The sequence below is a fragment of the Alligator mississippiensis genome, chromosome 1, assembly GCF_030867095.1.
Source record: "Alligator mississippiensis isolate rAllMis1 chromosome 1, rAllMis1, whole genome shotgun sequence".
NCBI lineage: Eukaryota > Metazoa > Chordata > Crocodylia > Alligatoridae > Alligator > Alligator mississippiensis.
Window position 1 is genome coordinate 106609543 of NC_081824.1, and position 27844 is coordinate 106637386.

The window sequence follows — 27844 nt, forward strand, 5'->3', positions numbered from 1 at the left end:
TTTATCTGAATTCATTTATTGATAAGTAATAAGATATTCAAAAGGACTGTATGCTAATAATCGTCTGCTTCCAAAACTTAAGCCTTGTTTTTGACAGTCTTACTTAGTACACACGATTCAGTGTTTGTCAGCAGATTTCAAATAAAAGCTTTAAACACATATACAAGAATTAGCTACATGGTATCAGTAGAAACACCAAATACAAGTACATGAAGATGACTGCTGAAGGTTTACTCTCAACCAGATTGCCAAAGTCTCAAGATGTAACAATGGAAGATACAAATACTACAGCTTATGTACTTTAACCAGAAAGCAGCAAAAACAATAAGCTTTTCAAAAAACTGCAGAACTATGCAAGTTTGTTTTTTTTAAAACAGACCCAATAGTCAACTCCTTGATACCCAGAGTCAGATTTTCCAGGTACAAGTCCATCGCCAGCAATGGGCATGCCGGGGACCACCAGCAGAGAGATTAAGCAGAAGCTATTAAAATAGGTCGAGTTCTAACTCCCTGGATTCAAGGAAACAATTTTTGTGGCTAGCTGCAGAATGCAAAACTCCTTAACTACTGTAACTTCAACTGCTTTTTCTCCATACTTCTAACCATCAACACATGCCACCACATCCAACCATCCTTTTCAAACACTTGTATCTTTCCTCACTAATTTGCTTGAAAGCTCTTCAGAACTCTTTAGATCCAAAAAGAATATAAATTAGCCAAAAATGGCGCATACAACACAACAATAAATTACCACTATTCCATTTACATTATTAAAACCCCTCCCTAAAAAAACTGTATTGTAAACCCATGTCCAACATCATACTGTGATTATTCAGTGCCAGGTGCATATTGTTTTCCAGCAGATCCTCTTGTTAGCAATGAGACATGCAACTTTTGTTCTCACTAGCAGCAAGAAGGACATCAGCTCAGAAAGCCCATGTACAAGCTTCTGCAATTAGCATTCATGCTAAATGCGTTACTATACATTACATGCCAAAGTCAGACATTCTGCCCAAAGCAATACAAGATGTCAGACAAATGTGTAACATGCACCATTTGGGATCTAATTTCTCAATACTTCTTGAAGGCTGACTTTGGAATCAAGGCAACAAGGATTGTCAAAGGCAGCCCTAGCTTGCTACAATTTTGTATGCAACTCGACCTAATTAAGGCTGCAAGCCATTTTTTCTTGCACCCTTTGCTATTAGAGAAATAATATAACTGAAGAACTAACACAGAAACATTTCCAAATTTAGACCTACTGCTCCCACAGCACTAAATCTAGAGCAATCCTATGAATTCCAATATCCTAGCAATTATCAGCGAGCTTGGCTAGAAAAAGTCTTAAGTGAAATGGTAAAAAGACATGATTACAAAGTTAATCATGCAGAACAAGGCAGGATATACTACATGTGGGTAACCACGCACACACATATTTACAACTACATTTGGAGTTTGGAATACTCAGCTTCAAACAAGTGGCAAAATTAAATACTTCAGGGAAGAAGCACTACTCAGTCAAAGTCACGGTTTGTAAGAACCAGCGGAGCAACCAGAGTCCACACATACAGCACAATCCCAATCCAGCTGGAAGAGATCTTCACCCAGACTGATGGCCACTTACTAGTCATCGTCTCATAGGAGGAGTCGGGACTGAAAGGAAAACACAAAAATGTCCAGTTAGAAACAAGTTCCAGGACATGCAAATTTTGTTCTCTGAATCCAGACTGATTTCACAAATCATTACCTCATGCTTTATTTCCTCACAGCTGACCCTTAGTTCTAAGTTTTAACCCTTTGAAGTAATGCCTAAGCATCACTGTAAAGAGTAACAGCTTGAGGCAGTAAACTGACAAGTTATTTAAACCTATTTTAAATTAGGATGTAAAAAAAATCAGTAAGCAAGGGAACCTTTATTTAAATAGTCTATTTTAATCTTGTTATGTATTTTTTTTGGACTATATACAAAGCATTTGATTATATAATATATCGAATTTGAGGTAACTGGATGCAGTAATAAGCTAGTCAAGCAGCTACAAAACGTATCAGGCATCACAAGTGAATTAACAGGAATATATGGCAAGCAACTTAATGATAGTATTTGTGGGTGGATAGGAACTGGGTGGCATTTACTGACTCTGGAAGTCACTCTAGGCTGACTTGCAATCCTACTGAAAGGGTGTTCCCAACAATGCTTAATTTTTTTTTTTTTGGAGTGTATGTCAGTATAGTTATCCGACCCAAAAACTTATCATCAACTTCAGTAGATTCTCTGCACTAGACATTTAATACTGCATTGAAAGGAAAAAATCCCTTTTACAGAAATGCTGCTCCATAATTCATATCTATGTATACACATATGGACATGAACACACTTGAAATGAGTACATAAAAAGGTATTTTCGGGTAAGTTTCAAAAAGTGGATACATTTCTCTCTGCAGATCCCAGGCATCTTCACGACTGACTGCCATTTCTTCCTGTCTGTACCTAGCACTGGTGTTAACTTTGGGTTGTGTATGCACATCTGTTTTGTACTTTAAGACACCACTTCTTGATTCTTGAGTATTCTGTGAAACCCAAGAGTTTCAGACCACATCCCGACTTTAAATGCAATTTAATATTTTAACAAACAAAATGTTATTTATTAAATTTTTGTGAGCAGACAGACAAAGCCCCTTTTTGTTAAAAGTTTATGAACAAACCTGACAGTTCCTACACTTATGATGCAATGGACTGGGTCACAAATATAAGGATGGTAGAGCCAAATTTTATTTAGTAACCTGCTCTAACAGCAGCCTCACTGAGCAAACATGATTACTCTGGTATAGTTAAGAGAACCAAGCTTCTATTTTATAGCAGTAGCATTAAGTTCGTTTTCAAAAACAATTAAATTTAATATGCAGTAGAAAATGCTACGAACCTTAAGAATTCCTGCAATAGCACACATGCCAAAAGGGAGATGGATCTTTTTCAAAACATCTGAAATTATAACACTCCTCCAAAATTGTAGTGCCCTATTGTTCAACCCAAGTACATTTTATTAAATGCATGTACCTGTACCAGTTGGTGAGAGTCATCATGATATACAGCGAGGCCAAGAAAAGCATGAAATGAAAGAAGGAGTAACTATATGTAACTCCATCCCTTTCATTGTCTATGGCTCGATGGACACCATCTCCATCATCAAGGGAGCCATCACTTCTGGGTACTCCATCTTCTATCAGCGTGGATTCATCACTGGTTAGTGTCAGTTTGTTAACCTGGCTGTTATTGGATGTCCGGATGCTGCATTTCAAGAGAATACAGTAATCAAAATTTTAAAAATCAGATGCTAAAATATAACAAGAGCAAAACTTCATTATTCTTACCTTGAATAGAGGACACACAGCAGAAACAAAATAAGCCCTACAATTCCTTGGGCATCCCACCATTGGACGACCTGATTTTGGCTTGGAACAGTGGTGGTGTTGTAACCAATTATGCTGAGCAAGCTTGGATTGCACTTCCTGTCTGTTGGGGAGATTACATTAGAAATTAAGCAAAACAAGAATGTAAAACAATTATTTATGCGAAGTACTGAAGACAGCAGTATGAGGAATTTTTATGAATTCAGAAAGCAACTTAGTAAACATTATGTTGTATGAAAAACAAAAGGTGGTGTTTGAGGAAATAAAAGGAAAAAATTCTGAAGAGAATGGTTTAATTATAAATAAAATATCCATGGGGTCTTTTATGGCTCTAACTGGCTCCTAAACTGAAATGTAGGAAAAATACACTGTCTTTTTCTACAGAAGAGTGCTTAACCTCCAGCCTGTGGGCCAAATGCACTCCACAAAGCCATCACATCCGGCCCACAAGGCTCCCCACAGGTCAGAAAAATTTAGCTGGGGGTGGGAAAAATGGTGGCAATTAATATGGGCACCTTCTCCCCTTCCAAATTCCCAACCCCCAAGCACTGCGCAGCAGGTTAAAAACAGGGCACACTTCATCGCCCTGCTAGATCTAGAAAGGCTATGCCCTTCCTGGCTGGATTGGGGCCAGATCAAGTTCATAGAAGAAAGCAAGCCCTGAATTCTCCGTATGTGAAACAAGCAAACAAATGCTTAGCACAACCTCTGAAAGAGATCTCTCACTCCATATGATAAAGAAGGCTGTGCCTGGAATGAAACCAGGGCTCCTGCCTCTCTCAGCATATATCATACAGTGGTGCATCCTAATGCACTCTTTCAAAGATTTGAACAGGGAGGAATTTCTTTGTTTCTTCACTTTTCTTTTAAAGACTAGGAAGTCCCATACAAACTCTATGTTAAAGATGCAAACAGAAGAGTCTACCAGTCAGGAAATGACAAACGTTGTCATTTAATGCATGTATTATGATAAAGCCTTTTCTCTCAAATTCAAATATTATTATCCACACAATACAAAAAATGGATTCCTCAACTGTATGAGAAGCATAAAATGTATCCATCAGCTGCGGTAGACACAGCATTATGTGCACATCACATACCTGATGTACCTTTACCATCTCAAGGCAAACATTAAGAAGTGTGGCCCTGACACCACAAACTGGAGAGGGGACAGGGACAGGACAGGGCTACATGGTGATGCTTTGTGAAAAAAAGTACATCATACTTTGAGGAAAACTGTCTCACCCTGGAGGCAGAAAAACAACAGAAATGGAAGGAAAGGAAACATGATAAGAAATTCATGGTTCGACCCTCCCTTGAACCACCACCATGGCATCTGTCAGAGTCTGTGGCTCCAGAATCAGCCTTCTTAGCCATCAGCTGACTCGTCTACAACCATTTACTTAACCCGTGTGAGTGATCATCCTTGACCGTGAGGGATTGCTGCTGCCACTGCCAATGTACAGACAGTAGAGTGCAACAGATAGCTTCTCTTTGCAGCCTAAAATTTTCATCGTCTCTCATAATTTAGTACTTTGAATATTTTACAGCAGCAGTTCCCAATCTGTGGTAGGGGTACCACCAGTGGTATACAGACAACCTGTCAGTGGTACACATTAACAGATTTATTATAATTACTTTTTATGGCAAAAACTTGCTGGTGGTACTTAAGGATGTATCTTTTAAACTGATGCTGCACAACCGGTCAAGAGTTTGAGAACTGCTGCTTTACAGAGATGGCAGACTTCACCTTTACAAAGAACCACCACCTTTTAGAAGCATACAATTTCCCAGGCTTACCTGGTTCATTGGTCATAGCTGACCAGGTTAAGTACATTGTATAAATTGTGATCACTGAAGACTGCAGCAAACCAGATCTTGGCTGAGATTCCTAAAATACAGGAGACACATGGAGAAACCATTAAGACAGGCAGTTAAAGTAGGTGCTTATATTTATATTAGTACCTTTTAAAAAAATTACACACAAAAACAAAAAGCATACCTGAATCTTAGGCAAAATTGACATTACAGAGGCACCAATACAAAGCAGCATATTAACACTGATGAATGCTTTATTTTCAGAGCAGCCTTCTGGATGAGTGTAATAAACATAAAACAGGATGATAGCTACCAGAGACAGCAGATAATTTATAGCCGTAGCTGACAGCAAAGCTGCAAAAGAGAGAAAGCAATTAAGTAGGCTGAAAAATGTGGAGCAATATCTTTTAATATTTTTTTGACAGTGGGTTTTTTCTTTTAAAGTAGAGCATTATAAAAAAAAAACCTGAAACAAGACAGTGGCTATAAAGAGATGTCAAGTACTGAAACTTATAATTTTAATGGTTTTAATTAGGTAAGTTAACTGGAGGAAAGATCTTTTTTATACTGTATCTACATAACACCTAGCACAATTCTTCCTGGTGTCTCAAGGTACCATCATAAAAAGTAAAATACCACTATCAACAGGAAGGTTGGAGTGCTAACAAGAAGCTCAAATACAGGAACAAGAAGCTGAATAAGGCAAGTTGAGGAACCTACCTAAATTAAATTAGATTGTTGCTGGCCCTCAAATAATATCAGTAAGTCAATTCATGGGTGGAGCATTTTTACAAGCAGCTTATTCCTGAATAATCTTTTTTTCAACAAGCCTGAGAGGTTATATAATATCAAGTAAAAGACTCCAACATAGCATAAACAATACAGCCTAACTCAGAGAATGGGAAGAAATTCTGGTTTTGAAACCAGCATCTTTGCTTATGAGGTATTTGGGTAAAACAGCATTAAACACTGCATTCTTACATCTCACTGAGTTTAACAGGCACTGAACTGTAGTACTCTCTTCCTTACCTGCATACCAGCATCTTGAATTTCCTTCCTCCATTTTTTCAACCCAAGATTCATTCCAGGAGTGGGCAAAATCAATAAGCAAGACCAGCTGAATAAGAATGAAGCAGAAGGCACCAGCCATGCCTACGTAAAACCACACTGAGGACAACAAGGTAAAGTTAATTCAGAGTAATGGAAAATGTACTTACTTGTTCTTAAAAGACTATTTCCTATGAGTATGCAAAAACCCCAACCCAAATCGATATAGATATATCAGCATGCACTTATTGTGTTTTAAACAGATTATGACTGCATAATATGAAATAAAACAGAATCTTGTGTTATCTTACCAGTAGTAAAAGGTCCCTCTGGGATAAAAAAAGCCCCAACACTAATTGCTACTGCTGTAGCAAACTTAAAGAACCAGAATCTAAAAGGGAGAAAGGAGAAATAGAACCATCAATAATTCTAGGAAAAAAATTATACACTAAACCTAAATAGTTAAACATGTTTTAGGACCTGGAAATATAGAATTTAAAAGTTCTTATTTTCTAGCACATCTGATTTCTTTTCCTTGCTAGGCAAATCTGAAAACTGTATTTGCTAACTGCTCCTAGGAAACAGTGCTCACTGAATTAAAATATCTTTTTTGCCAAGGCAATGAAAGGAATAGAGTCTAATTAGGATTTTTTTTGTTCTCTTTACAACCTGTACATGAGTAACTGCCAGTTTCAAATTCAAGTTTCTTAATTAAACAGCATTATATGGAGGCCTATCTGTATGGAGTTTAAGAGTCAGAATAGTTTTGTTTGAATTGTTTTCATATTTAAAGTTTTAAGTATTTCCATCAGGGGATGTTGTTGGGAATACATAAATTTGTGTTCTTAAACTACAAATACTTTTAAAAATCTGGCCTGTGTTTTCATGATGGTTGGTTTTGGATCCTGACTGAACATCTGTTATTGAAAATGTTGGATTGTTGCATTAAGAAGAAGTCTGCAATTACCTAACTTCTTTAATGACTTGCAGCTAATCAATTGCAGCTACCGAGATTGACAAGGTTCTTTGGGTGAATCTGATATCTTTTTTAGACCAACTTAAATAGTTGGGAAAAAAAATTCTTAGCAAGCTTTCAGGTTTAAAAACCCTTCGTCAGGCTGAGGAAGCCTCTGCAGTTGGTGTGCTCTAGATCAGCACTTCTGAGAATCAGGGAATCGAAAATGAAGAATACAGTCAGCGGACACCTATACAAAGCTTGCTTTAACCAATTTAAGACACGTAAAAATAAGTACATGCATTCTGGTCCCTGCAGCATACCACAAGCCACAAATCTTTAGTACAGTCAGTCACCCATGGGCTTCCTTGAGATCCTTTCAAGGGTGCCACACTATGGAATAAAACACAAGGCCCACACTATTAGGCATGCATACCAGGTTCACAAGGGAAACCCACATATTGCAAACCGGAATCCACAGTTTTAAAAACATTCTACCTGCTGCAGTCCGAGTTCTTTGCAAGAGAAGAACTGTCTTGTTATTTTTATTCAAAAAAATTGTCAAAAACTAAGAGCTGGCATTTTCCAACCTTTTCCAAAAGTTTGGAACCGCTGCTTTAGTATAATAAAACAGAAGCTTCAAAATCCAATCTATAACAGGAAGAGAGCACAAGATACCAATGATACCACCAAGGCCTCTGGACCCTGCAATGGCAGAAAATTATTACATGAAACAGGCCCAGAAAAAGAACAGGGAAGGAAAACAATGGTCCTTCCTCCAAATTCCTTTTGGATTTCAAATCCAGCCACTGGTTTAACCCTAATCATGTACACAAGACCAACCAGCCAGGCTATGGAAAGGTTTTTCAGTATGACTGGGAGCTCTAGTACACCCTACCCAATCTGCAATGCTTCAGGTGAAAAAACTTGTTCTTTTATTGTATTATTTAAATTTTCCGTATTCCAAGCTAAATTAGCCAAAACGAATTCCAAATCCGAGTCAGTCCAGAACCATAAATGGCCCTGCTAGTGGCAAACATCCTCTACCCCCATCTGGGGCTTCAGAGGTTTCCAAATCCTTTGGCAGGCACCCTACTTGCAAACCCAAGCCCAGAGGATTGGGGTTCAGATGCCCCTGAGTTTGCTTGCCCTCAGCCACATGGCTACAAGAGCAAACTAAGGAGGAGTCTCCACTTTCCATAAAGTGGGCATAAAACCAAGACCTTCCCACTCCAGCAGCTAAGTGGAAGGTTTACTATACATTACCTTAGCAGATACTATTCCCCATGCCAGGAGAGCAGTCATCCCTGGGTACAACTAGGAAGACCACCTCCGTGGTCACACTGTTTCCCTTTCCAGACAAGCACAGAACTACCCTTGATCTGAGCCCACAAAACAAGAATAAAACCAGAAGCCAAGTCATGAATACAGGGTGGGGAGGGAAATCATTGGCCTTTTGTAGATATGCATACTGTTTTCTAAACTGTGTGTACTGATTCACATCATACAGTTTGAATCAAATTTCAATTCGAATTAAGGGTTAATAGACTATCAGCCCCTTAACAGACCCAATTTGCAGACTGCTGTGTGTGGGCTCATGCAATTAGCACTGGAAGTAATTAGGCAGGGATAACGAGCCTTTTCAAGCACTGCTCCATTGTTACAAACCTACTGATAGTTATCTAAAGTGCTGTTCCAGAAGCGTAATGAGTGCAATTAACCTGAGTACTTATGACTGTCTCAGCCAATTATGTTGTTGGGGGGAGGAGAGGGGAAGGAAAGGCAAGGGATCTTGCCCCTTTCTTTACAGACCAGTAGACCAGGTGCTTGGGCAGAGCTGGGGCTTAGGATAGTAATACTTAAGGTCACAGTGGGGTGTTATTGGGACCTCTGGCTTTGTATCTGATAGCCTCTGTTGCGTTGCAAAAGTCCAACTGAATTTCCCTTGCAGGGACTGATCGTTTTAATGCTTATCTGCCGAGTTCCTAAGGACTGGTTTTTTCCTAAAAGCAATGCCATATAGGCATGTTAATTCATTCAGTTTAAACTGCCTAGTTCAGACTGCCCTAGTTTGCATTAACTTTAATCCGCCTTCAACGAGAATTAATTCGGACTGGAGCCGATTTTAATTCAGCCTACAGGTGTCTACATGTATCTAGTTATGGCTATAATCCAGATTAAACCTAGAAAAACAATGTTTTGGCCTACTACAAGCAGTCAGAGGCCCTGAAGCCTGCAATTCCATATAAGCATGGGACAACAGGAATAGAAGGCATGCTAGAAGCTCAAGGGCAGAAGTGACAAGGAATGCTGCAAGCCCATACATCCCCTTGACAAAAACTGATCCAACTCTCCACCTAACATGACAGCCACAACTCAGAGACCACTTTCTGCAACTCGGACTTCTACCACTAGGTTCTGCCTGCACCATCAAGCCAAGCTAAGCCCTACACCACCATATCCTTCTCCTGCATATTGGTCAAGTCTACTCACAACTCCTTGAAAAAAACCAAACACCCCACATCAAAGTTTTTAACTTTGGTATCATCCATCTGTATCCTACTGTCATGTCCCTTCCAGGAATTTATCAAGCTGCATCTTGAAACAATTTAGGTTCCTTTCCCCAAATTACCTTGTTCGAAGACCCCTGCTCAAGCATCCCTGATTAAATCATCCCAAACAAGTGTCTGTCTAACCTGCTCTTGAAAATTTCTAAGGATGGCAAGTCCACAACTTCTCTACATAGCTTGTTCCAATGCTTAACCACCCTCATAGTCAGACAGTCCCTCCTAATCTCCAACCTAAATTTCTTCTGCAACAGCTTGAGGCCATTGTTCCTACTCCTGTCCCCTACAGTCACAGAGAAAAGCCCATCCCCATCCTCTCTATAATCGTCCTTCAGGTAGCTGAAGGCTTATCAAATCCTCCCCCCCCATATAGTCTTCTCTTCTCCAAATTAAATGGTTCTAGCTCTTTCAGCTTTTCCCCATAAGTCTTACTTCCCAGGCCTGATCCTATGAAAAGCTATTGCAAAATTTCACTCATCCAACAGTTAGAACAGTGTTCTAGTCCACATTCATTTTCATTTTTGACCAATTTATTCTCACGTGATCCTTTATCAGTATCATTTTTTAACTTTCCCTTCCTTCTCCCTCCCACCTGGAAGTAGTTACAGAAAAGTAACTAGTAAAAGTAAGAGAGGCACTAAAGGCAAGGGATGTAGTTGTCAGGGGTGATCTAAATTACTCGGACATCTGCTGGGAGGAGCAGTCAGCCAGGTCGGACCGTTCCAGGAGGTTCCTGGCCGAGATACAGGACCTCCACTTAACCCAGGAGGTGCACAGTCCCACCAGAGGAAATGCCCTGTTGGACCTGGTCCTGGCCACAGGCAATGATCTGGTAAGGGGGCTCCAGGTCCTCGACCACCTGGGTGATAGCAATCATCGCTTGCTGAAATTCATCATCCAGCGCAGGGTGTCAAGGGCCTGCAGCAAGGCAGTAGCCCTAGACTTCAAGAGGGCCAACTTCAACGAGTTGAGGAGATTGGTGGGAGAGGCGATGGGGTTCTCGAGGGCAGGGGAACTCAGTGCCCAAGATGAGTGGCCGTTCCTTAAGGAGACGATACTCAGGGCCCAAGGGGTGACAACCCCAACAAGAAGCAAGGGGGGCAAAAGTGCCCAAAAGCCTCCCTGGCTCACCAAGGAAGTCTGTGAACGCCTGGCTGCCAAAAAGGCGGCGTACACCCGGTGGAAGGGGGGGGGGTGGCTGGGGCTATCTCCAAAGAAGAGTATACCTTCACTGCTCAGGCCTGTAGGGGGGCTGTTAGGAAAGCTAAGGCGGACATAGAGCTAGGACTAGCGTCCAAGATCAAAGATAATAAAAAGTCCTTTTTCAAGTATATAGGGAGGATGAAGAAGGCACTGGGAAATGTGGGGCCCCTGCAAGATGCGCTGGGCAATCTGGTGGCTGCGCCAGAGAAGGCAGACATCTTTAACAAATGCTTCACCTCAGTTTTCTTGTGCAGGGACCGGGACTCCCACACCGTGTTTCAAGACAGACTTGAGGGGAACGCCTCAAGACCTAAGGTTGAGGAGGACCAGGTTGGAGTGCTTCTGGAGGGGCTGGACGTGTTCAGGTCAGCAGGTCCAGATGCTCTCCACCCCAGGGTGTTGAGGGAGCTAGCAGGGGTTATTGCTGGGCCTTTGGCACGGCTTTACGAGCACTCATGGTGCTCGAGCCAGGTGCCAGATGATAGGAAGATAGCCAATGTGGTCCCCATCTTCAAGAAAGGGAGAAGGGAGGACCCGGGCAACTACAGGCCCGTCAGTCGTACCTCAATCCTGGGGAAACTCTTTGAGAAGATCATCAAGGAGCACATCTGTGATGGGCCGGCATCGGGGATGATGCTCAGGGGCAACCAGCATGGTTTCATTAGGGGCAGGTCATGTCAGACCAACCCGATTGCCTTTTACAATCAGGTCACAAAAGCATTGGATGCAGGTGTCGCCGTGGATGTAGTCTTTCTGGACTTCAGCAAGGCCTTTGACAGTGTCTCCCACCCCATCCTCATTAAAAAACTAGGCGACTGTGGCATCAATGCCTACACGGTCAGATGGACTTCTAATTGGCTGAAGGGTCATACTCAGAGGGTGGTGGTGGATGGGTCATATTCGACCTGGGGGGAAGTGGGCAGCGGAGTCCCCCAGGGCTCAGTCCTTAGGCCCGCACTGTTCCATTTCTTTATCAGCGATTTGGACGACGGGGTGAAAAGCAACCTGTTCAAATTTGCTGATAATACCAAAATTTGGGGTGAGGTGGGCACGCTAGTAGGGAGGGAAAGACTGCAGAAAGACCTGGATAGGTTGCAGGGGTGGGCTAACAAAAACAGGATGTGTTTCAATACGGACAAGTGCAGGGTGCTGCACTTGGGCAGTAGTAGCCGGCAACACACTTATAAGATGGGAAACTCCCTTCTTGAGAGCATGGAGGCAGAAAGGGATCTTGGAGTCATCATTGACTCCAAGACGAACATGGGCCGACAATGCGAGGTCACGGTCGGCAGGGCTAACCGGACCCTATCGTGCATCCACAGGTGCATCTCAAGTAGGACCAAGGAGGTGATCCTCCCCCTCTACGCTACACTGGTCAGGCCACAGCTGGAGTACTGTGTCCAGTTCTGGGCACCCCACTTCAAGAGGGACGTGGACAACACTGAGAGGGTCCAGAGGAGGGCCACCCGCATGATCCGGGGACAGCAGGGCAGACCCTACAATGAGAGGCTACGGGACGGGACCTGTTCAGCCTTCACAAGAGAAGGCTGAGGGGGGACCTTGTGAGTGTCTATAAACTCATGAGGGGGGACCAGAAGGGTTTGGGGGAGACCTTGTTTCCCCTAGCGCCCCCCGGGATAACAAGGAATAACAGCCACAAGTTGTTGGAGAGTAGGTTCAGATTAGACATCCGTAGGAACTACTTCACAGTTAGGGTGGCTAGGACCTGGAACCAACTTCCAAGGGAAGTGGTGCTGGTTCCTACCCTGGGGGTCTTTAAGAAGCAGCTCGATGCCTACCTGGCTGGGGTCACTTGAGCCCAGCTAAAATAAGCTATCCATACCTTGATCATCTATTAAACTTGACCACCAGTTTTGTACACTATACTCTAAATGGGGTCTTAGCAAAGCGTATATAACCATACACCAATTGCCCATAGGAACAACCTGGGGGGGGGGGGGGGGGGCGGCAGTGGCTGGGGGAGGGGACTCGCTCCTCCCCTCCCCCAGCCACGGGCCCACTGCCCCTCACAACCGCCGAGGCGGGCCAGCTTCTCCCCCAGCTCAGGTCCACTCCTCCCCTCCCCACACTACCATGGCACACCCACTATTCCCCCAACATGCATCAGGCCTGCTTCTCCCCACACTGCCACCCCCTTGGTCCTGCAGACAGCGACAACAAAAGGGTTGAAGGGCGGGCCAAGGCCAGAGCTGGTGGTCTCGCCCCCCCAGCAGCATCTTGACCCCACTCCCCGCCATCACCTGCAAGGAGTAAGGGATGGGGGGCGAGGCCAGCTCCAGTGGCCTTTTCCCCCTCCCTGTCCCTGCTCCATCATTGCTACCTGCAGGGAACAGGGCAGGGGGACGAGGTATCTCCTACTGCTCCGTCCCCTGGAGGCAGTGGCAACGGAGTGAACACCCTCCCCTCCCCACCATCACAGCGGTGCTCCACCACCACCAGCTCCTGTTGAAACACTTGTCTGTACTCTGATTGGCTGTTTGCCAGCCAATCAGGGCATGAATAAAGTGTGACAGACAGACAGACGTAGGCTTTGATAATAATATTAGAATTAATGCTTCCCTGTCTACTAAAAAAAAAAATACTACATTTAACATATCCTGGAATGCATTAGTATTTTTTCATAGCCTATGAACTGCCAACATGATTAGTCACTGATAATTACTCAATATGCCCAGATCCCTTTTCCTTCACTCCCAATTTATGAGGGTCAAACCTTTTGGATAGGATGAGATATAAAGCTAAAAAATAAAATAAAATAAAAATTGTTATTATTCCTTCAGCATGCAACTCCATACCTTGACTTGCCTAATACCACATGAACTTTTTCAATCCAGCCACCAGAGATTTCTGCCACTTGAGCCCAAAGGCTAAATGACAGTAGCAGGCTGTCACTCTTTGGGACCAGCACTGGAAAAAGGATGAGGCACATGCACTTTGCCAGGGATTTATGTAAATTTACTAGCAGCAGAGAAATAGCAAGTCGGGTATCTTCCAGTTTCTCAAGGGGCACATACTTTCTCTGATGCACCCAAACACACCCCTGTCTCAGAATGGTCTCTCTACCCCCTCCAAGTTCCTTCAATTAATCCTTCACCTGTGATTTTCAAATCCCACCCTCTTTCTAGCCTGTTCCAGCAAATAAGCTACTTATCCAAGTCTTCAGCAACCTTGTCTTCTAGAGAGTGTAGCGGGTCAGTAAGCCACCCACCTCACTGTACCCAACCACCTACCAGGCTCCGAGTGCCACCCTGGGGATGCCTTACATCTGGCCGACCCCCTTCCTGGAGCACACCCGCTAGCCTGGGGGTACCGCCACCAGCACCCAAGGTCTGGACTGTCCATGGCTGTGTGCCCCCTTGGATACACAGAGACCTTGTAGTCCTTGAGAGTGCTTGACCCACTGCAAAAGCCTGGGGTGCTTCCTGAAGCACAAAAAGTAGCCTCCCTTAGTCAGCTGGACGAAAGGGGCACAAAGGCGTGCCTCTCCCAACAAGTCCACCACACTTGGTACAGTGGAGAACTTTAGTGGTTACAAAAGGGAAGGCTAGGGAAAGGGTGCAAGATAAAAGAAATACTACAGAATAACCCTAGAACAAACCATGGCATGGTAGCCTTTGATCACGAATGTGTGTTACTGCAGGCCATATATCTAATTAGGTTCAAGTGATTTACTCACAAGTATCATCCAGAGGCTGCTGGAGCTCTCCTTTGGAGGCAGGTAGTTCATGTGTCCTCATGACGCAAAAGAAAGAGATAGAGAGCAGCAGATGTTCAGCTGCTCTCTGTCTTCATCATGGCTACCGCCCCTCCTCCTACGCAGTCTTGGCAGATATAGCCCTTTTGACATCATCTACCTGATCCAATGAAGGTCAGCAGTTGGTGGCTGCCAGCCAACCAATTTGAAATGTATCACTGGTTACTGGGCAAAAAGGGCAGGGATTCCTACCTCCACTCCCAGTCAGGAGATCCTTGCTAAAACAATAAAGAGCTTAAGCCCCCATTCTGGTACCTGTCCCCAGGAACCTAGGCAGAGTTGATAGATAGGTAAGGGGACAATGCCAAGGAAGGGGGGGGGTTTGGCACTTACCCTAAGAACTGGGACCTGTAGTCTTAACTGCTTTCTCCCTGGGACTTCCCAAATTCCCCCATAAGCTAAGCACACCCAGAACTCCTGCCATGTGGCTTTTCAGGGTTCACAGGTTAACTCTTCAGGTGTATGAGAAAAGCATACCAAACAGACTTTGCACAACTAATCTTTTAGACTGCACTAGAAACGCACAGATTGGAGGGAGAGGGGATGGGAAACCCTGCCACTATAACCAACTGAAACACCATATGTATAGGAAAAAGTGTATTTTTTCTCTTTTCCTTCTTGGAAGCAAAAAATCATTTTTTGCTAAAAGCTTAAAAAAAAAAAGCCATTATGGAAAAACTTAAGATCAAATGGTTAAAACATAATTATAACAGCTGTCTTCAGTGGCTTATAACTGAGCTATGAGACCTTACCTATTGGTGAAGCTACAGTACACTGAACATTATAAAAATTGCCCTAGACAGATGTCCAATATTGCACACAAAAAACAAGCAATGATATAAAAAGGAAAATCTAACTAAGCGATTCTCAACCTTTGAGCACTTTCTTTCCCACGCTATTGCCACCAAAATCTGCTGTTCATGACCCCCATGTTGAGAACACACAATCCAGTTCCCCAGGGGCACAAATTTCTGTTACTGTCGGGAAGACAGTAGAGTTGGAAAGGCATGCTACTTTTGAATTTTAAAAAGCAATAAACCCTACTTTAAATCTAGACTGATTTAGATCATTAATCAGGTACTTCATTAGTGCCAATTTCTGAACTTGTGCAGTTTTATTTCTCCTTGGAAGTGACCTTCATTAAAAGAAATAAATGAACAAAGAGAGTAGGTTCATCCTGACATGTTACATATTTGATTCCAGATCCCTTTTAGAATACTTAAAAGTTCTATCTACATAACCAGTGTAACTGATGTGATATTTTAGTCCTAGGATTTAGCTTAAAATTGTAAAAGCATTTTAGCAAACTCTGTGTAATCCTCAGAGTTTTGTTAGGTTTTGTTTTGCTTATGCTAACAAAAACAGGAACCATTAGAAATCTGTCATTTTACTGTTATGAATTTGCACAAAGGCAGTGACCATTCCAGCTAATTAAGGTCTGATAGCTGTAACTTTTGCATCACTGAGAAAAACTGACAGATTAAATTTATGAGTACGTACAGAGCTTCCAAGTTCTGTAATAGTCTTCCTGTGATTTAAAGACTACAGCTGAAACTAAATACATACTAACTGCAAAAAATAAAAACATGGTTTACATAAAAACTACCCTTAATAGGTACCACTGAAGAAATCACTGATGCTCACAGTAATGACAAAAGCCTCATTTATGAATTATTTAGTAATAAATCAAAGCCCTTTAAAGTGACTAGATGTTTTTTTCATTGTACGCAATGTATTAGATTATTCTTCTTAGTAGCCTGCCAGAATCAAATTCCTGTGATATGACTAAAACAGCAACGCAGCTTGGGTTTGAAAGTTCAACCTCAGAAACACATATCAGGAGATTCCTAGACAATTTTATCTACCACAAAAAATAGTGAATTGGCATAGAAGAGTTCCGCACTACAACAGATTTGTATACAGTCAGCTGGATTTTTGGTTGTAGCCATGTTGTTCATAGATTCATAGATGTTAGGGTCGGAAGGGACCTCAATAGATCATCAAGTCCGACCCCCTGCATAAGCAGGAAAGAGTGCTGGGTCTAAATGACCCCAGCTAGATACTCGTCTAACCTCCTCTTGAAGACCCCCAGGGTAGGGGAGAGCACCACCTCCCTTGGGAGCCCGTTCCAGACCTTGGCCACTCGAACTGTGAAGAAGTTCTTCCTAATGTCCAGTCTAAATCTGCTCTCTGCTAGCTTGTGGCCATTGTTTCTTGTAACCCCCGGGGGCGCCTTGGTGAATAAATCCTCACCAATTCCCTTCTGTGCCCCCGTGATGAACTTATAGGCAGCCACAAGGTCGCCTCTCAACCTTCTCTTGCGGAGGCTGAAAAGGTCCAGTTTCTCTAGTCTCTCCTCGTAGGGCTTGGTCTGCAGGCCCTTGACCATACGAGTTGCCCTTCGCTGTACCCTCTCCAGGTTACCCGCATCCTTCTTGAAGCGTGGCGCCCAGAATTGCACGCAGTACTCCAACTGCGGTCTGACCAACGCCCTATAGAGGGGAAGTATCACCTCCCTGGACCTATTTGTCATGCATCTGCTGATGCACGATAAAGTGCCATTGGCTTTTCTGATGGCTTCGTCACACTGCCGGCTCATGTTCAACTTGGAGTCCACTAGGACTCCAAGATCCCTTTCCACCTCCGTGCCACTCCGTGTTCTAAGGACATATGCAGGCAAGGTTCTTTGGGCAGATGTGAGATACCTTTTATTAGACCAACTGAGTAGTTGAGAAAATGTTCTTAGCAAGCTTTCGGGTGCAATCACCCTTATTCAGACATAGGAAGTCTCTGCTGTTCTGAGACTCCAAGGAATGACAGAAGCTAAAAGTGTGACAGGATGACAATGAGAATGTAAGTAGGTGCAAATTAGGAAAACAAAAAGGTAGAGCAGGGAAGGGAGGGGGGAAAAAAGCAGAAGGAAAAAAAGTCAAAGGTGAGTAAAGGAGACTTTACAGTAGTAATAATTCAAGGTAGAAAAGAGGCTGTCTGTGAAAAAGGAAATGAATGGAAATTAGGAAGACAAAGGACAGAAAAGTAAGGGAGGGGAGGGGAAGAAAAGTATAAGAGGTCAGGTATGGAAGGTACCTGGTCAATCAGATGTCAGGAAGGTAAAAGCACTTTTGAAAACAGGTTTTAGGGCAACCTCAGTTTAAACTATGCCAGAAGACTGTATACCCCTGTAGAGGAAGGGTGAAAGGATTCAGTAAGAGAAGGGTGTCAAATTCACCTGTCTTGTGGGATGGAATGGACCATATGACTCTTTGTGAGCCAGGTTTAGATGCAATAGCAGGGTGTGTGATAGTACCAGCTGCAAGGGTAGATGCAGCTATCACTTGACCAGAGCCACCAACACATGTCCCCAGCAGGACTCTATACCCAGGATGTCAGTGGTAGGCCCCTTACCCTATCTGCCCCACCCCTGAATCTCCAGACCCTCGGGAGCTCCACGAGCCAGACAACATGGCTCTGTGGACTGATTCCAGCCCACACTGTACATTTAACACCACTGTAATAAGGAATTGGTACTACTAGGTACAGTGACCATTTTTAGATTTATACATTATTTTAGAAGAACTATGCTCTTGTGTTGGCTGAATGTAGCAAACAGCTGCACTTCTTGCTTATATAAAAAGCATGATGAAAGAGCTATTCGAGATACTGGTTTGGGAGTAGTTTGAAGGCATATTCCCAGAAGGATGGAAAAATAAGGAAAGGACTATTTTTTTTTAGATCGCAGTTTGATCTAACCTATTCTCTCTCTCAATAGTTGTGTTTAATACTGCTGGGTATACACTGTAATAATTTCATTTATAATAGAAGTGGACTTTTGGAAAATATACAAACAACAAGAAGCATGAATAACGTCTACTTTCCCCTGAAATACACAAATTAAGTTCTGTGAAGTTTTAATTCCAGCAGGCTTAGGCAATGAAGAATTCATTTTTAAAGAAAAGCATGGGAAGAATCAAGCACCCCAACAAACCACTTTGAAAACATGTCCAACCTCATACTGAAGGGGGCTTATGGTTTTCTATTGTGCTGAATGTAAAATAAAAATGACCACCCTGTCTTTATTGCTCAGATGTTTGCAGGCAACAGCAAGTGAATTTTTTGCAGTTTAATCACCTTGGGGTGATCACACTCAGGAAGTCTAGGTTTTGGTAGTTTCGTGGCTGTTGTGGAACTAGGATTACATTTAGTGTAAAATCTGTATTAAGTGCCATTTTGATGTTTCAGAGGTACAGTAGGGTATTAATCAAGGTGTTTCTCTTTGTCAAACTTGCCTACCTATGCGATTTCTTTGCTAACTGAACTATCAGAGTCTCTCTTCCTTAAAATAAATTAATATTACGACTGGTGTAGGTACCAAGCTTGAATCCTACTGATGCTTTTGGCATACAAAATTGTTAACTAGAGAATGTCATTAGGGAAGCAGGCTGAAAGAGACCTTACAAGGTCATCTGCTCCAGCTCCCTGCTCAAGGCAGAATCATCCCTGACTAAACCACCCCAGCCAAGTGTCTGTGCAACCTGCTCTTGGAAGGGAATATGAATCTAAAGAAAGAAGATTCCACAATTTTGAGTTAGCTTGTTACAATGCATAATCACTATCATAATCAGGAAGTCCTTCCTAATCTCCAACCTGAGTTCTCTGCTACAGCTTGAGGCCACTGCTCCTAGTTCTGTCCCCTACAGCCACAGAAAAAGCCCATCTTCATCCTCTCTATAAATCACTTTACAGGTATTTGAAAACTTATCTAATCCTCCTCTCCCCCACATCTATTTCCCCTGAAAAGTTACATTAAAATAACCCTAGCTCTTCCAGCCTTCCCTCATAAAAATCTTGCTTCCTAGGCCCCTCATCATTTTCATCATTCTGTGCTGAACTCTTTCAAATGTATCCATGTCCTTCTTGAAGTGTGGGGCCCAAATACTCCAGGTGAAGCCTCAACAGTGCTGAAGAAAGAAAAAAATCACATCCCCTGACTTGTGACATTCCTGTTGATACAACCCAGTATGCTACTGGCTTTTTTGGCAACAAGAGCACACTGTTGGCTCAAATTCAGCTTATGGTCTACTGTAACCCCCAGGTCCTTCCCTGCAGTACTGCAGCCTAGGCAATCACTCACCACTCTGTATTTATGCATGCAATTATATCATCCCAAGTGGAGGACTGCATTTGTCCTGGCTGAAGCGGATTTGCTCGATTGTGGATCATTTTTCCAATCTATCCGGGTCATGCTGGATCCTAGCCCAGCCCTCCAATGTCTACAACTCAACCCAACTTGTTGTTATCTGCTGGGTGTTACTATGTTGGGGTTTGCTATTTTAACATAAAACTGTATGGAAACTGCATTGTGCAGCTTAATGCAAAGTCCCCAGATAATCAAGTTGCAAGGAACGTGATTTCTATAACAAAGTTAGTGTGTAACTGGCACTTTTACAAGCTTGTTGGACCTCCTGGAATTCCTAAGATGACAGTTTATCTTGGATAGGTTAGAGGCAGTATGTGTACTTTCAAGACATGTCTGGATAGACTTCCCCCACCAATGGAATTCAAACACTAAGATTAAGTTGCCACAAATGACAGCACTGTTTTGTGTTATTTTACACACTAAATTTGTTATGCCTTCCCTTGAAACATTTGATTTATGAGCTTGCTATATAATTCCAGCTGCTATAAAACTCTTTTCGAAGAGCTGATGTGACTGGAATGCTTAACTACTGGACGCAATCCTCACAATAGCCATGCCATGCACATTCATTCTTGTATCTTACCCATTGTGCACTGCCGCTCTTGGATCACTGCTGCTCTTCACCTTGATCATCAATAAGGAGAACAGAAGGAAGAACATTGCCAAACCAAAGCACACACGATACACTGCTTTGTATCCAACTAAGACATCGCAATTCACATGGCCATGCACACCAGGAAGAGCTGTTCCGATCCCTCCATCACAAAAACCAGGAATCTATGATTAACACAAAAGGTTTCAGTGATCTACAAGATTATTTCTATGAGCAAATTTTGAGTTTTAATAATTTCTCCGTATTCATGAACCTATATATTATTTCAACCACCTCATATACATTGATAATCTGACATTCTACAGTTGCATGATGCATGCATATAAAATTATCTATAAATCAGTGCATGGGTGAGAAAGTTTTTGAAAAAAAGAATATACAGAAAACAGGCTTAACCATACAATCAGAGACATCATCAATTTTTTGGAATCCACAAAGAAAGTTCTATTTGCTGTTTCAAAGCAGCAGATAATTAGTAATTACTCCAGGGCTGTGCCAATTATTATGCTGGTGATAAAAACCCACAAACCATGCACTGAGAAGGCAGCCTTGCTTAGGTCCATTTGGAATAAAACAAAGAAGAAAAATTTTGGAGGGGGAGGAGAGAAGTGTAGCAAGACAGCCAATAAAAAATGTCAGTAAATTGATAAAAAGGAAAATTGGAAGCATCTTTTTTCAGTCTGTATCAAGATACCAGTAAACTTTTACAATGATACACTATATAACCATGTTTCATGAGGGTGTAATATCTCTTTTCAAGGCAACTGAAATTACTCTGACCCAAGTTCTAAGTTCTAATTACTTTTACAAATAGTGTTTTAATGAAGGATATAATCACAATGCACTCCTTAATCTATATCCAAAAGTATGATATTTAGCAGGGAAAACAACGGTCCAGAAAACTGAAGAAACAAGGACACATTTAGTATAAAATGTCTGTCTCAAATCTGAATGAAGTTACTTCTTTGAAGGAGTTGGACTAACTGCCACATAAAGCATCTAATTGAAAGTCTATCACAAAAAGTGTTTTATGTAATATACCATTAAAGATTTAAGCTATATAATCTTACTAAAATACCACAACGGGAACCTCCAAACGAGAATGCACGTGCGTTATGCAATGCCATGGACCCATCTGTGGCACTGCATACTGCACGTGCCACACATGCAGGTGTTCCGTCAATGCTCATCTGCAGCACGGGGATGGGAGTGGGAGTGGGGAGGAAGGGGGATTGACACTGGGAGATTCTAGTGTCTAAAAACTCTGCACCTAAGAAAAGCAGGGCAACGCCCATGGCAGCAGCATTCACCACCCAAACCACAGCCTGACAAGCCAGAACCATACTCTGGCTGCCAGCCAGGCTCCCTGCTGCAGGACTGCTGTGGCTGCAGCCCCTGGAAGACCCCAGGCAAAGGCAACGAGGGCCAGTCCAAATGCTGGCCCCAGCCTACCCTACCCCACCTGGGACAATGTGCCACATGCACAGGGGTTCCCCTTGGACAAGTAGAGGCAGCACATATTGTTCTTCTGGACTGTAGAATAATACTCTCTCACTCGATTTCTACTGCCAAAAAACACCCTAAAAGTGTATCAATAGATAAAAGTAAGAAAAAGGTCAGATTTCTACGAACTAGGTTTATGTATCAAATTATTACATATAAAATAATCTCTATGCACACATAAAAACCATGTGCTGCAATCTTTATTTTACATACAAATACATCTGAGCAGCTCTGGACCCAAGAACTAAACTTTACTTCCAGAGGATATATAACAGGAGAACTGTATTCTATCAATAACTGCTTATCCTTAAAACAGAACATGTAAAACATTATACACTGAATGATGACTCCAAGTATGCAGACCTGTTTACTGGTAGCAGAACAAGTATTTTGTAACTTCGAGTCAGGCATGTTTTTATGGTACTGTCTGGCCATTTTGAAATATCTGTTCTATCAAAGCACATTAAGCAAAGTAATAATCTGACCTTCTTCAGCTGTTCTTCCATGCCTGGTATTAACATCACACAGGCAACACTCACTCCGAGGAGCAAAAAGAAAGCATAAGTCAGTCTTGTTATGGTAGAGTTGTTTCCACTGGGGCAGCATCGACACAGCAAACATGGAGTACTGCCGCACAGGCATGGTATCTAGCATGAGAAATGATGGAACTCTGTTAAAAAGGATCAAAGTTGTTTATGTTCATATTCAAATATTCAACCAGGTTGCACAGACTGTTAAAATTACTGGCAGAAAATACTTTAAGATCATTCAGTCTACCTCCTCATCAATTCATTATTCCCTATAACATTCTATAAACCTTTCTAATGTTATGAAGCTCATCAGGACTGCATCACTGCACAAAGAAGATTATTTTTGTATCTCAAAAGCTGCTGTTAACTTATTTGGTAAAAGAGTTCAGAGTTTTGTTTTTTGGTTTTTGTTTTTTTTTTAATATTGCACAATCTTAATTTATTATTAGTAAGTAAAACAATTTGTAAATGCACATAAACTTGTATGTGTATACAATATGTATACATTATTTGTGTATAAGTAAATTATAAATGTATTATTAAATAACAGTCAAACCAAGTTTGCTTTCCAGTTTACTGTTCTTGGGATTTAATCTATATGCTGACATTATATATTCTGTATGAAAACTATCTGGTATGTGTCTCTATGACAGCAGGCAAAAAGACAGGTCACAATCACTACTATGACCTCTGAGCATCAAGTAATACACAATTAATGAATCAGAGTCCAATCTTTTGACTGAAAAAAATAGCCTATTCCTCTGAATAAATGCTATAAACACATTCAGAATTCAGGTGACCCTCAGTTATCTAACAAGAACAATTTGCACAATTTCGAAAGGGATATAAAGTACAAGAGCAATATAAAAATGGAAGGGACTCTATTCATAGGCAACAAATATTTATAGTTGCTCAGCATTCTTCTCTCCCTTTGCTGCTGATACCCTGGGAAAGCAAGTTATGTCTGAGGGCAAAATAAATCAGATGAGAACACAGTTTACAGAGTGAGGGAAAAAAGGCCACTTCACATTAAAAATCTATATTTTAGCAATGTTCTCATGTGGACAAGCCAATATTTTATTAAAATGAGAGAATGACTTTGTTAGGGAATGTCAAACAAGTGATACCTGACAAGTATGGGTTACCTCAAGTTACTTTATTTCTAAATATACTGTTCACCCTAATTTAGTTAACAGGGATGACCATTTTTATATGGTGGCAAATCAATCCAATCTTTGGTTGTCATGTAATTTTGCAGCAAAGGTGTTTGGTTAGTAACATCAGGACCAAGAAATGCTAGTTCTTTGTAGTCTATACTATTGCTGTTACTGCTGACTTTCCACCCCTTCTGTATTGACTGCTCCAATCCTGAAGAACAGCAAAGAGCTATCAGACTACTCTATTACAGAACCATCTTTCAAAATAAGCCACAGAAGTGCCTTAGTTGTGCAATCCTATTTTCTTCCCTCTACTACAGATTCATCCTGTAAAAGGCTGCAGTACTCTTCTAGTTCTGCTATTGATTTTCATCCACTATTTACAACTGGAGACGTGTCTGCCATTTTGTGAGACAACTGACTGGCAACTGTCACAGGGTGTTTGTGCTTGCTGGGTGTTTGAACCTAGAGCGTCTTAACCCGCTTCCTACTTGAAGCTCTAACCTCAACTTTTTTCCCCAAATAGCCCCCATCAATCCTGAATGATCCAGAATCTGTGCCCTGGCCCCAGAATCATCTGCATCTTTCCAAAGTTTTATAAGTATCCTCTGGTAGCATAAGGGAAGGCAGAGATGGAATTTACCTGATACTTGTCAGAAAACTTTGTGCATAAACTGTTGTAAAGAGTCACCACTTTAGAAAACTGTCCCAATCAACAGTTACATATTAAGTACCAAAATGACTGTGGAGGCTGCCACCTCCTGCTCAAACTAAATGAAGGGATCTTGTAGGAATGTATATGCATAGAGACATGTGGGACATACTAGAGGCTAGCAACAGTGGAGACAACAATATTCTCCTTGCCGGTGCACTGTAAGCAGTGAACTTTCATGGAAGCCATAGCTTTGCTTTTACTAGCGTCTTTTAGCTGTAATCTCAATTTCTGGAGGGCAGGAGGGAATCATGTCCTAAACACAGCTCCCATCCATGTGAACTGCACACACATGAACACCAACTGCACAGTAGTTTCCTACACATGCATAGCTATTATTACTACTACTATGGCATGGCTGATGCATACTGCACATTATTCTTATATTGGACAATGTCATTCAACTCAAATGACACCTGAGGGCTTACAGAGATCAGGACAGTCTTCATACCGTGCATGTGCCCCAACAATTTAAGTACCTAAGTCTCTGACTGAGTAAGGCAGCACTCAGGAAATGTAAGCAGAAAAGCAGGTTTGGTCCGTTTGATTTGGGGCAGCAAAGAGGAGGGAAAATGAGCTTAAGCACTAGGAAGATTGTTCGAGTAAGATAACACACAAGTGAGTATGCATTTGTCCAGAAAGCTGCAAGCTGGATCTGCAAATCACTCTCTACAAAAGTGATTGCAAAGATTAAAAAAAAGAAAAAAGAACAATATTTATTTTAGGTTCTCCAAATATTCAGTACAGCAAAAGCTTTCTTGTCCGGCACCCATGGGGAATGGGGAGTGCCGGATAACCAAATATGCCAGTTATCTGAGAGGCAAAGACACATATTCAGGCTGCCGCTCCTCCTGCTGCACCACCGCCCCTCCCGATGCATTAGAGTGCCGGGGGGCAGAGAGAGTGGGGCCCCAGGCACACTGGGGAAAGGCTGATATGCAGCTTGGCAGCACAGGCTGCTTTGCCCCAGGCCATGCGGGCTCGGCAAAACTGGAAGTGCCACAGTGGGCACTTCCAGTTTTGCTTTTGCTGTGTCAAATGGCATGCTGGTTAGTAAGGTGCCGGATAATATGACTTTACTGTAGTTGTTTTATCTGGAATTCAGTCATCAGAAAAGCTTTTTTTTTTTGTACTGGAAAAGTGAGGTATGTTAAAATTTATGTTAAATTATATTTTAATTAGCTTGTTAAAACACAGCTTGTCAGCTAACACAAACTATCATTTGAAAAAATCATGTTACTGAAAGGTTAAGCATGAGCAGCCAGGACACTTTTTTTTTTTTATTTTTTTTTTTAAGAAGCAAATGTTAATTTGCACTACTTTATAAACACCCAATTCTCAGATCATAGCCCTCCCAGAATATCCGTGTTTCTTTACCAGTGCATACATAAGCTCGGTAAATTGAATAAAATAATATGCAACAATAACACTGAAGGAGAACAAATTTAGATTGGACATCAGGAAAAAATTCTTTACAGTGATGGGTTGCCAAAATATGGAATAAGCTTCCAACCAAGGGAGGTGGTGCTATCCCCTTTCTTGGAGGTATTTAAGAGGAGATTGGACAAACACCTGGCTGAGTCATCTAAACCCAGCACTCTTTCCTGCCTAGGGCAGGGGGTCAGACTCAATGATCTAATACTTCCCTTCCGACCCTAAAAATCTATGAATCTATGAATAAAATAGTTAAATTAAACAAGAGATTAGAGAATCAAACTGGCTTTTCCTAATCACACACAAGAGAGAAAACTGCTCGTTAATTTTTAATCATTATGGAGCGTTTTGCATTCAAGTAAGCTAGTCGGCATTTTAATGTAGCGCTCTGTATACTAGCTTTGCCAAACAAGAATGGAATAAAATGGCAAAACCCCCTAACTATGTGAGCTGACTTTGCACTCCTCACTTCCACTGGGTTTATTCCCCATCCGTAAGACAGGATAGGTTTGCACCTTACAAACTAACTGTAATCAGAGATGCACAGCACGAGCTTTTGTGAACAGCAGTTAGCCTCTGCTTCCTTTTAGCATCCGAAGAAGCAAGCGAAAGCTCACTCTATGCATCCCCACTTCAGTTGGCCTATAAGGTGCAAACCTCCCGTCTTCTGGATGGGAAATAAAACCAGTTGAAGTAAGACGTGGGAAATCAGTCCGTAGTTGGTCTGTGACTGGTACAAAGCAACTCTGCCTTCTAGCTAATGACTCTGCATGAGGGGCAAGAATTTTGGGCAAGGGGGAAATACCTTTTACTGGCCCCTTTGCATGGCTGGGATGCACTCAGACAAGCTTTCCAACCCAAGACGCTCTTCTCCAGGTGTCCCTTTATCCCCACACACTGCCTCCACCACAGCACCTAGGGGTCCTGCTCCCCCACCCCAGGAGCCAGTGGGATCCTACCTGAGCTGCATGTTTAAAATCCCTTGCCCAGGAGAGCTTTCCACTAACCATCCTCCTGGGAACTACGAAATATCATAACCAGAAAGAAAGAGCTCAACATCCTGCTTGCCATCAGACAACCGTAGAGGTAAACAGACCACTTTAAGTTTTATCTGAACCTAACTGGCACAAAATGAGCTTCTCCAACCAGGAGATCTTACCAAGCCACCCGCTCTCCTGTAAAATATGGATTGTCATTTCCACCTGGGAGAAATTTTACAACCTTTGCACTCTCCTCTGCCTGAGGAAGGGCAAATGTGCCCAAAAGCTTGCAAATAAAGACACTGTTATGTGCAGGTATCTAGCTGATCTGTTAAAGACACCGCCTCTACCATGACTTCCGATTCCCTTTAAAATCTTAGCACTTTGCTCAACGGGGGTGACTCAGAAGTAGGGGGTGGGGGTCGGTTTCTAAGCCCCGTTAGCAATTTAACCCAGCCCCACCCGAGGGCTTCTGCTGCTCGGGCTCCAGCCTACTCCTCGCAGCACAAGGGACATGAAGGACTCCCCCCTCCCCCCCGCACTGACGTCATGGGAGGCCGAGAGGGCGCGGCAGGAAGGAGCCGGATTCGGACGAGGGCGGCCCGTACCATTGGGTTCGGAGAGGTCCGTGCCATTTGAAGGGGGAGGCCCGGACCACTGGGGAGAAAGGACAGGGGGACCGGCCCATTGGCGAGGGGAGAGCGGTCCCCACAGGGCCGAGCACAAAGCCCTGGGCCCGACGCTCGGGAAGGGGGAAGGGAGGAGCGGGGCGGGCGGAGAGGGTGCCCCCGGCCCACGTTACCCAGCTGGCCACGGAGCAGAGGCCCAGGACGCCGCCCATCCTCTTCGCGCTCTGGAGCCGCCGCCAAGATGGAAGCGGCTACGGCCGCCGCGCTCCACCCTGCCTGCAACTGCTTGTTTACCCTCCGCGCGGTCACTTCCGGC

General features: G+C 42.6%; 1 protein-coding gene across 1 annotated transcript; it reads right to left on the bottom strand.

The window, feature by feature from the left end:
* On the bottom strand, positions 1-27844 carry SERINC1 (serine incorporator 1). Its single transcript, XM_006273283.3, has 10 exons — positions 27702-27844; positions 22572-22733; positions 20554-20747; positions 6585-6664; positions 6256-6393; positions 5411-5580; positions 5209-5299; positions 3370-3511; positions 3056-3286; positions 1-1653 (listed from the first exon to the last, which is right to left on the bottom strand). The coding sequence occupies exons 1-10, from the start codon at positions 27738-27740 to the stop codon at positions 1515-1517; spliced, it is 1386 nt and encodes a 461-aa protein (XP_006273345.2). The 5' UTR covers positions 27741-27844; the 3' UTR covers positions 1-1514.